This window comes from Eubalaena glacialis, chromosome 4 (genome assembly GCF_028564815.1).
Source record: "Eubalaena glacialis isolate mEubGla1 chromosome 4, mEubGla1.1.hap2.+ XY, whole genome shotgun sequence".
In the NCBI taxonomy this organism is placed as follows: domain Eukaryota; kingdom Metazoa; phylum Chordata; class Mammalia; order Artiodactyla; family Balaenidae; genus Eubalaena; species Eubalaena glacialis.
This window is the reverse complement of record NC_083719.1, coordinates 62,467,967-62,479,982: the sequence shown is the minus strand read 5'-3', so window position 1 is coordinate 62,479,982 and position 12,016 is coordinate 62,467,967. Positions and strand designations below refer to the sequence as shown.

The window sequence follows — 12,016 nt, the reverse complement described above, 5'->3', positions numbered from 1 at the left end:
ATAGCCAAAGCAATCTTGAGAAAGAAAAATGGAGCTGGAGGAATCAGGCTTCCTGACTTCAGGCTATACTACAAAGCTACAGTAATCAAGACAGTTTGGTACTGGCACAAAACCAGAAATACAGACCAATGGAACAGGATAGAAAGCCCAGGGATAAACCCACACACATATGGTCACCTTTGATAAAGGAGGCAAGAATATACAATGGAGAAAAGACAGCCTCTTCAATTAGTGGTGCTGAGAAAACTGGGCAGCTACATATAAATGAATGAAATTAGAACATTCCCTAACACCATACACAAAAATAAACTCAAAATGGATTAAAGACCTAAATGTAAGGCCAGACACTATCAAACTCTTAGAGGAAATCATAGGCAGAACACTCTATGACATAAATCACAGCAAGATCCTTTTTGACCCACCTCCTAGAGAAATGGAAATAAAAACAAATGGGACCTAATGAAACTTTAAAGCTTTTGCCCAGCAAAGGAAACCGTAAACAAGACGAAAAGACCACCCTCAGAATGGGAGAAAATATTTACAAACAAAGCAACTGACAAAAGATTTATCTCCAAAATATACAAGCAGCCCATGCAGGTCAATATAAAAAAACAAACAACCCAGTCCAAAAATGGGCAGAAGACCTAAACAGACATTTCTTCAAAGCAGATATACAGATTGCCAACAAACACATGAAAGGATGCTCAACATCACTAATCATTAGAGAAATGCAAATCCAAACCACAATGAGGTATCACCTCACACCGGTCAGAATGGCCATCATCAAAAGATCTACAAACAATAAATGCTGGAGAGGGTGTGGAGAAAAGGGAACCCTCTTGCACTGTTGGTGGGAATGTAAATTGATACAGCCACTATGGAGAATGGTATGGAGGTTCCTTAAAAAACTAAAAATAGAACTACCATACGACCCAGCAGTCCCACTACTGGGCATATACCCTGAGAAAACCATAATTCAAAAAGAGACGTACCACAATGTTCATTGCAGCACTATGTACAATAGCCAGGACATGGAAGCAACCTAAGTGTCCATCGACAGATGAATGGATAAAGAAGATGTGGCACATATATACAATGGAACATTACTCAGCCATAAAAAGAAACGAAATTGAGTTATTTGTAGTGAGGTGAATGGACCTAGAGTCTGTCATACAGAGTGAAGTAAGCCAGAAAGAGAAAAACAAATATCGTGTATTAACGCATGTATGTGGAACCTAGAAAAATGGTACAGATGAACCGGTTTGCAGGGCAGAAGTGGAGACACAGATGTAGAAAACAAACATATGGACACCAAGGGGGGAAAGCCACGGGGGGGCGGGGGGGGTGGTGGTGTGCTAAATTGGGCGATTGGGATTGACATGTATACACTGATGTGTATAAAATTGATGACTAATAAGAACCTGCTGTATAAAAAAATAAATAAAATAAAATTCAAAAATTTAAATAAAAAAAAGAAAAATACCATATGCTAACATATATATATGGAATCTAAAAAAAAATGGTTCTGATGAACCTAGGGGCAGGACAAGAATAAAGACGCAGACATAGAGAATGGACTTGAGGACACGGGGTGCGGGGAAGGGTAAGCTGGGACGAAGTGAGAGAGTGGCATGGACATATATACACTACATATATACAAATGTAAAACTGATAGCTAGTGGGAAGCAGCCGCATAGCACAGGGAGATCAGCTCTGTGCTTTCTGACCACCTAGAGGGGTGGGGTAGGGAGGGTAGGAGGGAGATGCAAGAGGGAGGAGATATTGAGATATATGTATGCATATAGCTGATTCACTTTGTTATACAACAGAAACTAACACAACATTGTAAAGCAATTATACTCCAATAAAGATGTTAAAAATAAATAAATAAAAATAAAATAGGATCATTTAAAAAAAAAAACCCATCTTGTTCAAGGGTCAACTGTAATAGCAAAAATAAATAAATAAGTAAAGTAACCTAAATTCCCATTAAAAGGGGAATGCATAAATAAAATGTGGTATTTTTATGTAGTGAAATATTAAATAGTTAAAAAGAATATATATATACATACATACATATACATATATATATACATACATAATCACTGAGCTCTAAAAACACAGTAGTGGGTGAAAAAGCAAGCTGCAAAATATGTATAGCATAACACATACATGTACATTTCTAAAGTATAAAACTACTGTGTATTATTCCTTGACACATATGTGTTACTGTATTTTTAAATGGCTGAAGGACGCACTGAAGTCGTGACAGCAGCAGCCTCTGGGGCAGTGGGTGAAGGGACTGGGATTGAGGATGGAGAAAAAGGAGTCTGTCACTTCGTCTTAATTGTCCTACTTCCCTTATTTAAAAAAAAAGGCAAATTTGACAAAATGTTAACATCTGTTCATTCTGGGTGACAGCTCACAGGGTGTTAGTTATATTATTCTTTGTGCTTTGCTCTTTGTTTAATTTCTCAAAATGAAAAAACTTAAGTTGAGATAACAGCATCTTTCATCATTTAGTCTTAGACTTATTTATTGTTTAGATATTTTATGTTCCTGTTTGTTTTAAAAATAAATGTATATAAATATAAGTATAGCTGAGACAGCTAAATTTCCTTCCTTTGTTTATGTTCACAAAGCATACTTGTTTTATTTAACATTCTTTGCTATCAAAATGTGGTCTTTATATACAAACTTGTGCGTAGTAAATCATGAGGGCTCACAGTTCTACCACAGCCTGTATATTAAGAACATACTTCCTATGGTAGACGTCCTCATACACCTCGATCGCTAGAAGCATCCGTTTGTATTGGAGCCAAAATAGCCACAAGCAAACAGAGAAACAAGAAGTCCAAAAGATTTCCTCTTTGGTGCTGATGATTTGTTGGTACTGATTGTTAAGACTGAAGGTCTGAAACCACCAGTATTTATTGGCTCAGTCTGCAGTATGCCTCTCCAGGGTCATTCCCACAAGACTGACAAAAGAACGAAACTCCCTGCCTTTTCCACCACTGACGGTGCTTCCCGCGTTAAACTGCGTGCAGCACAGAAGTCCCGCTCAGGCGGGGTGGAGGGCACTGTCAAAGTCCTTTATCACGTGATGGTGATGCTGGACAGATGGTGGTGAGGGCACTTTTACAGACACATCACACACTACAGCTATTAGTCATTGGACAGGTAGTCTGACAGCCTTTGGAAGTACACCCAAGGTGATTGCTATGACCATATTTGAAAAGTTGACAGATAAATGTGGATTTAAAACAGACTAAATATTAAACAATTAAGCCCTAAGTTGAGGCTTTTAAACATGCACAGGTAGGAGTGAGGTGGGGACCTCCATACCTTGCCTTCAGGGATCCACCAGGGTCTTCAACTAGAGTAGAACTCAGGTCTCTCTCACCTTATTCGCTCCTCCCCACAAGCAGGCGCAGAAGGAAGTTATCCGAAAGAAGGAACTGAGCATGCTCAGTTCAGACCCTTCTGTCTGTCTAATTTTGGAGCCAGCCTGTCCCCAGGATATATGTCAACACACAAGGGTCAATTATTAGCAAGGCCTCTCTGACACAGATCTGAAGTTATGTTCTCTCCGATCAACTTCATCAGTAACAAAAGCAATATTTTTAGCTCCATCTCTCTGGCCTCTACCTCTCAACTGGTTCCAAAGTCAAGAGGGGAAGAGGGAGCAGGTACTATTAATTGTTCCCCTCAAAACCTGATGATCAATTAATATAAGACCTCAAGATGATAAATTAATATAATCCATGATACCAACCAATAATTTATATACCAGAATTATCTTATCTGAATAGTTAACTGAGCATTGCTCACTTACTTTTAAATTTCATAAGTGTGGTTAAAAAAATAAATGTATGTACGATTTATCATGGCATGCTTGAACTCTCATAGCTTGAGACAGACTCCATTAAAATGTGCATTTTATAATGTATTACATTATCTGCATAGGTGTACAAGTATACACAGAGAATGGATTTAACTCAATCATTTAACAGCAAAAACAAAACCTACCAAAGAACCCACCCCACATGCTGTCACAGAACACAGTTCTGCATATGGCCAGCTGTACGTAGGCAGAACATAGTGGTTTTAAGGATGAATTAGTGTTCTAATCTCTTTGGGATTTCCTTTATATTAGTGGTGGTTTATGACTGACGTTTAATGTAACTGGAGCTTTCTGTTTATATTTAATAGAAGATTCATTTCTGTGGCAGGATCCACATTTACGCTCCAGTGTTGAATAAAAGCTACTGTTCTGCAAGAGGGATGTAAAATGTTGATTTATAACGACACATTCCAGTAACAGTGATCTAATTCTTCCAAACCCTCTCACCAGGTCCTGGGAACAGCATGGTTCCGGCAAAGGATGATTTTTCCCTTCCAGAATATTCAGCCTTCAACACATCTGTCCATGCTGCCATTAGATACAGGAACTGGAAACTCCTCACGGGCTACCCAGGTAGAAGGCTTAACATTTCCCACTAGAACAGCTAGGAAAATTTTACCAAAGAGCAACTGCCTTTTGCAAAACATGATCTCTGGGGCTGCTGAATGAGGGGAAGGAGTGTCATCTGGTCCTAAATTTTAAAAAATTAAGAATTAACTGTAGAGGTGGGGGGAGGGTGAAAGGAAGAAATGCAGCTCTAGTGCTTCATGGAAAATAAGGGTTTCAGATACGCACGGCCGTCAAGCACAGCACTTCTAGCTAGCAAAGAGAATCTCTGAAAGCTACATCTTCAACCAATGGTATAGCAGGGGGAGGAGGTTGCTTCCCCTGAGCACATTCTCTAGAAGTGACATCTTTTAAATATTTTTATGGTATGTGGTATGATGGTTAAGATTGTGATGCAATTAAGCAATGTTTATAATGAGGACATTCTTGGCGTTTGCGGCAAGACAATCCTTCATCGTTTGTGACTGTCCCATACGTTCTAAGATATTTTAGTATCCCTGGCCCGGACCACTATATGGCAGTAGCACCCCCCGACAAGTCACTGTGACAACTAAAAATAACCACCACCACCACCCCCCCCAGACACACACACATGAGACATGTTTAGTTAAAGCCCCAGAAGTCAGAGTCGGAGACAGATCTAGACATAGCATCAAGGGCCAGATTTTTTTATGTGTCCATACCCACAACAGAGCTCAGCCTTGTCCCCCAGACTCCTTCCTTGAAATTAGAACCTGCCTACAATACTCCTCCTCCAATAAACTGTTGTATTTCTTTGCCAGGCTGTGGTTACTGGTTTCCTCCACCATCTCAATATAATGTTTCCGTGATACCCTCCTCGGACCCTCCGACCAAGACCTTCTGGCTCTTTGACATTGATCAGGACCCACAGGAAAGGCATGACCTGTCAAGAGAATATCCTCATATCGTCAAGCAGCTCCTTTCCCGCCTGCAGTTCTACCAGAAACACTCAGTGCCCGTGTACTTCCCAGCACAAGATCCCCGCTGTGATCCTAAGGCGACTGGGGCTTGGGGCCCTTGGATGTAGGATTTCAGGCAACCTAAGGGGCAGCTAGAAAGCCTTTCTGTTGCGAGTTGGACTTCAGGCCTTTACTTTATGACTCTTGTCTCATTTGTTCTCCCAACCTAGGTTCACCTGGCCCTTCTCTTGCTCCTAAACCACACTGAGGTGTCTAATTTCAACCCCTAGTACATTTGAGATGCTGATAAAATCTGAGTACTTCTGCTGTTGACTGGGGCGTGTGTCTAGAGGAGAGGGTGACTGGCTTCATTCTCTCTTTCCTGAGCTGTGGGACAGCAGGGAACACGATTTGAAAGAGGAAGTTACTGAGTCTTGGAACCTGGGGCAGCTGGCTCTTTTTGCCTCACAAGTCAGATGTTAGATTTCCCTCTGCCCATAGCTGGGTTTCATTGGAGTGATTCACATTTCTTGTAACAAAATGAAAGGGTCACACAGTTGTTAATGGTTCTATTGGCCAGGGGTTCTCCCTGTCTGTGAGAGATCATGTTTAGGCATCCCATGTGAATACCCCGGCTTGGTTCACTGCTCGCTCATGCATGTCTTCACTCACCTCGTCACTCATCCCGTCATGGAGCATAAAGCTCATTGCATTATTAAGATCAGTGTGGCACTAGGCCTACTCCTTGGTTCTGGTTTTTACAATAAAGAAATTTGTTTTTTCCCCAGTTTTTTCCAGCCACTGTGCATCTTGCCTGGACTGCCTGCTACCCCACTCCCTTTGTGGTTCTTTTTCTACCCTTTCTTCTGACTCAGGTATCCCATGCCTGGGAAGGCTGCTTCGCTTCTCCACTATGCGCACCACTGGTTTTTGGAACACTGCTGAGGCCTGCCTTCCTTTTGTTCCTGACACTAAAGCTAGAGCCCCGCCCAGAAAGGGCAGTGCGTCTGGCTCTGTGGGCATGCTCATGGCAGTGCTTGGGTCTCTGTCATCTGCTTGGTGACTTTTTTTCTAGTTTATTCTCATGAGCGTAGCTGTGTCTCATAATATATTCAGTTGCACTGCTCTTCGGTAGCAGTGAGGAGAAACCCTGGGAAAGGATAATATTGTCCTGAGACGATGCAAGTAGGCAATTTGAAAAAGGAAATGGCCGGCATCCGGGATACCGGGCCTTGGTAACACAGATGAAGGCACATCCACGTTTCTCTTAGTCTCTCAGTTTTACTGCTTGTATTGAGATTCTGAAGTTGGGGAAGGAGGATGCACAGTTTGACCTGCCAGCTCTTTCTTAGCCCCACCAGTGTCCTACTAACGTGGACCAGTCCAGATTAGCTTCAGGAATGTCAAACTGGCACCAATGCCTGGTACATAGAAGGCACTCAATACACTTTTAAAAAAATAAATGAATGAATGAACAAATGAGTAAATGAGAAAGTCTCACACCATGGAAGGTGCTAGTCCAATGAGCTGAATACAGGGCTGAATATAAATATCTTCCAACCGTCGCTTTTCTGTTCTCGAGCTGCCCTCCTGGGGTAGGAGCACAGTCTGCATATCTGGGAAGTCTAGGACACGCCACAGTGAAGTTGTAATGTCCTCTCAGAGGGAGAGGGGAGAAAAATATGCCTACTGAAGATACTCTTCTGCCAATAATCCTCAGTTCTCTTCTTCAGAGGACACTAGAAACTAAAACTACCAAGCCGTATGATATAGGTCATGGTACGGCCATCCTTCAATTCAGTAGCAGTATTCTCCAGTTACGACTAACTTGTATTAAAATACAGTGATTGGAAAGAAATGGTGCTAGAACTAATGACACCTGTTACCAACCTGTACCCTACTCCTGGGCTGGCATGCAGCTGGCCAAAATGCTACTAACTCTCACTCCCATACCTGTGGCAGATATTAGGAACTAACTGAGCCCAGAGGTTCCTTCTGGATCCTTCTAACCCCAGGACTGTAGGTACCATTAATACTATAAGATTGGAGGACATCACTACATGACACCTATTTGCTCCCCCTGCTGTCCCAGCAGCTGTTCCCAGTTCTAGTTCCTTGATCGCTATGTACGATGTGGATGTTCTACACTCGATGGACCTAAAGGGAACTTTAAAGACAGAGTTTTTGGTAAAACTTTTATTTGAGATTTTATGTTATCCATAATAGAATGTACTCATTGAATTTTCTTATTCTGTATAAGAATGTGAACAGATTCATATGCTGTCATTAGAAGTATTAATGGTGTTTCTCTCTGATTTTGTTTACCTTTAAAGAAGTTTTGTTTATTGTTTTTCTTTTTACTACCTGATTGTGTCAGATTTGGGGGACAAAAAAATTAAATTTATCTTTGAAAATGTGTCAGCTGTGAGTATGGGGTTTCCATTTGGGAGATGAAAAAGTTCTGGAACTGGATAGTGGTGGTGGTTGCACAACATCATGAATGCACTTAATGCCTCTGAATTGTATACTTTAAAATGGTTAAAATGTGTAGTTTTTAACCACAATTTCAAAAATGTGTTAGCCCATTTTATGGTATGTGAATTATAACTCAAGAAAGCTATTAAATAAATAAATATAGCAAAAAATATCAGAGCTAAAAAAAATGTGTCCATCATTGCCCCAAAGACACAAACTATAAAAAAGGATATTGGAGGAAGGTCAAGAGAGGGTCAGAGTAAATATAAAGTGATAATAAGGGAGTGTATTAGTTCTCTATTGCTATATAATAAATTACCCCCAAACTTAGCAGCTTACAACAATGAAGATTTGTTACATCACACATTACATGAGAGTCAGGACTTTAGGAGTGGTTTAGCTGGGTGGCTCTGCCTCAGGGTCTCTCATGAGGCTGTAGTCAAGCAGTTGACCAGGGCTACAGTCATCTGAAGGCTTGACTGGGGTTAGAGGACCCACTTCCAAGGTGACTCACTCACAAGGCTCTTGGCTGGAGGCCTCAGTTCCTTGCCCTGTGGGCCTCTCCATGGGCTGTGTCATATCCTCACACATGGCAGCAAACTTCCAGCAGAGCCAGAAATCCAGAGAGAGAAAGAGGGAGCTGCAGTACCTTTTATGACCTGGTCTCCAGAATCATACACTGTCCCTTCCACCTTTTTTCACTTCCTGAAAAAGGAGTCACTAAGTCCAGCCCATACACAGAGGAGGAGAATTAGGCTCCACCTTTTAAAGGAAGTGTTAGACTTGTGGACCTATTTGACACCACCGCAGACAACAGAGGAGAATGGACAAATGTAGCTTCCTGGGGAATTGATTGTACAATCAAGTCCACATGCATTTATCAAATGCTGCTATTTGAAGAGAAAGAGTAGAAAAAGCATCCAGCTTTGCTCTTTACTGATAGAATGACCATGGACAAATCATTTAACCTCTGTGCCTCAGTTTTTTTACCTGATGAAGTGATGGGTTGAAGTAGATAATCCCTAACTTCTCTTAGATCCCTAGGGTCCAGAACAATTCCTGGCACATAGTAGATGTTCAATAAATGTCGGTTGATTGACTCTCAACTGACTGAATTCTAATACAACAGTGAGAAATAATAGCGTGCTAAAAATAGCCTGAGATTGTGCTCAGTCTTAAAAAAAAAAAAAAGAACTAATTTGGTGATAGAAGTCAGCTTGGTGCTTTCCTTATGGGGGAAGGATACTAACTAGGGAGGGGCATGCTGAAACCTTTTGGGGTTTAGAAAATGCTCTATATCTTGATCTAGTGGTCTTTACATGGGTGTATCCATATGTAAAAACTCACTGAGAGGTATACTTAATGCACTTTACAGTTTATATGTTATACCTAATTAAAAAGTACTTTAAAACAAAAAACACCTGTCCTTAGAACAAAAAGAGCACTACATACTTATAAGTTACAAAAATGTACCTGGAACACACAAACATTTGTACATAAAACATTTTAAATGCTGCAAGGAAATCTATTTGATGAAACTTTTCTGTGAATCCTTTTGAAAACACAAATTTAGGTTTCTGTATTTACAAAACCTGAATACATCGATTTAGATTTCCTAAACTGAGATTTTGCTACCCAGGTTTTCCTGAAGGAGTCACACCCATGTATCAGTGCTGGGGGAGGGGTGTAGAGACCAGGAAATGACACAACCAAGACTGAGGGCATGGCCCCTGGCCCTAAAGGGCTTATGATTGGATTCTGTGGTACCAAGTTATTTCTAGCTCAACAGTTTTTAAGAATAGTCCAGCCAATACTAAATGTATTGAAGTAGTAATTATCCTTCCCAATCACCACTTAAACTTAAAATCTATTTTTTGTCCAAGTAGAGAATAGTCATCGCTTGTGTAGATTGGTTAATTTTCAGGCCATTCCAAGACCAGCCTGCTCACCCTGGCATCACCCTTACCGATCACCAGAGCAGGTAGGTTTGACTGACGTAGAGGTACCTGCCACATCCCTTTCACCTTTGTCCCATTGCCATGGGAGCCACCCACCAGATGGCACAAAGTCGAGGAGGAGAGCAGTGACTCACGCTGTCCTGGGCCTGACGTCAGGGCTCTGTGACCATCAGGAAACTGGAGAGACAATTTCATTCTCAAACTAATTCACTCAAGTAACCAGTCATTGAGCTTAAGCTATTTCATTTAATAACCGTTATTATTTTTCTGATAATAGAGATAATATGCATCATTGTAAGAATTTTAGAAAATACAGAAAACACATATCAAAGAAAATTAAGCAATCAATAAGCCACCCACCCAGAGTTAGCCACCATTCACCTTTTTTTACACCCCTTTAAGAGAGGAAGTGACCCACTTCCCAGATTGGTTTTCAAATCCCATTGTGCCCAGCTGAGGTCTCATTGGAGACTCAAGATGGTAGATAAATAAAATGTTGCCATTTTTGGTAATCTTGATTTTAATCCCATTAACGAATTGTAGATGATCCCAGGAATGTTACCCTAAAGGGGCATAACTTCTCCTCTCCCTCCTCTCCCCCTCCCTCCCTCCCTCTCCATGGGTCTCAACAGGGGACCTGGGCACAGAGAGGGCCAGTGTACGTACCATCAATCAAACCAGCAACTAGGCACCAAACTCTTATTCACACCAGAGTCTTGCAGAGAAGAGCAGAGGGGATAAACATAAACACATACTCTCCTCCCCTCCTGGGTGAACAGGACTTATTGTGTTTTTATTTACATTAAATGAATCAAAGCTCAGATTGCCCATGTGCCAGGATTTTGTAGCTGGGATCACTCAAGTCCATGCTGTGAAGGCTAGGACAAGGGCAGCTGATGGCAGCAGGGCCGGATGGGTGCACTGGATCAGACCCCACTCCCAGGAAGCTCACCTACCAGGGAGCACAGATGGGAGACACAGCAGACAGGAGGAGGAGGTCCCAGAAAGGGCAGAGGCAAGGTGGAGGGGGCTCAGAGTCAGAGACAATGCACCTTAGCGCCCGGCAAGGGAATTCATTTTCCCTTAATTTTTGCTTCTTGTTTTTTTACACCCATGAGAGCAGTGAGTTCTTTCTATATAAACTATTTTTACATTTGATTAGAGGAGCCTCTGATCTGTTAGGGAAGCAGCGGGTTTGGTATGAAAACATTATTGTTGGGGCTTCACAAGGGCGCATCTGGTTTTCCCTGGTCCTTAAGCCAGGGCTTGAGCAAAAGGGTTTGGGTTTAACGCATGCAGGTGATGGAAATATGTGGCCCCCGACACCCAGAAAGAGGAGAAGGGCCCTTCCCAGGGGCACCTGCTTGTGTTCTGTCACTGAGGTCCGCAGATACTCCTTCCCTGCAAGAGAAGTGGCTCGAGGTCCCCGGGCAGCCAGAGCCAGGAGGCCGGCCCCCACGGCCCCTTGCGACCCCACCCAGACCTCCGTGGCTCACATGGGCCCTTTCATTGCTGCATGTCTTAACGTGGTACTTTTCCTTAAATTCACATTCTTTACTAGAATAAGTACTGTAAAGACATTTTTTTTTTTTTCTGGCCGCGTTGGGTCTTCGTTGCTGCACGCGGGCTTTCTCTAGTTGTGACGAGCGGGGGCTACTCTTTGTTGCGGTGCGCAGGCTTCTCATTGTGGTGGCTTCTCTTGTTGCGGAGCACGGGCTCTAGGCACACGGGCTTCAGTAGTTGTGGCACACGGGCTCAGTAGTTGTGGCTCGCGGGCTCTAGAGAGCAGGCTCAGTAGTTGTGGTGCACGGGCTTAGTTGCTCCGCGGCATGTGGCATCTTCCCGGACCAGGGCTCGAACCCATGTGCCCTGCATTGGCAGGCGGATTCTTAACCACTGCACCACCAGGGAAGCCTGAAATGCTTTTTTTACCACTGTGGTAAGGGGAAAACTAATATCCTGGGTAATCATAAAAATACACACAATGAATACTCTTAATAAATACACACAATAGGTACTCAATAGATAAATAAATTGCTCTTACATTGGATCTAGGAACTGTTCCTGACCTGGAAGGAAAGAGTATTGAAGAGTGGTTAACTTTTTCACTAAATGATTCAGTGTCACCAGTGTCAGGGCTGTGACTTTGGTCTGGAGACAAGGAAACGCCCCGAGGGCCAGCCGCCCGTTCA

At 42.3% G+C, this 12,016-nt stretch overlaps 1 protein-coding gene across 1 annotated transcript in view; it reads left to right on the top strand.

Annotated features, from left to right (window-relative positions):
- Positions 1-8,054, top strand: part of ARSB (arylsulfatase B) — a 181,787-nt gene extending 173,733 nt beyond the window's left edge. Inside the window, exons 7-8 of the mRNA XM_061189387.1 lie at positions 4,355-4,477; positions 5,254-8,054. Coding sequence (XP_061045370.1) covers positions 4,355-4,477; positions 5,254-5,519 — 389 coding nt within the window. The 3' untranslated portion in view covers positions 5,520-8,054. The remainder of the gene's footprint in view (positions 1-4,354; positions 4,478-5,253) is intronic.
- Positions 8,055-12,016: the final 3,962 nt, after the last annotated feature.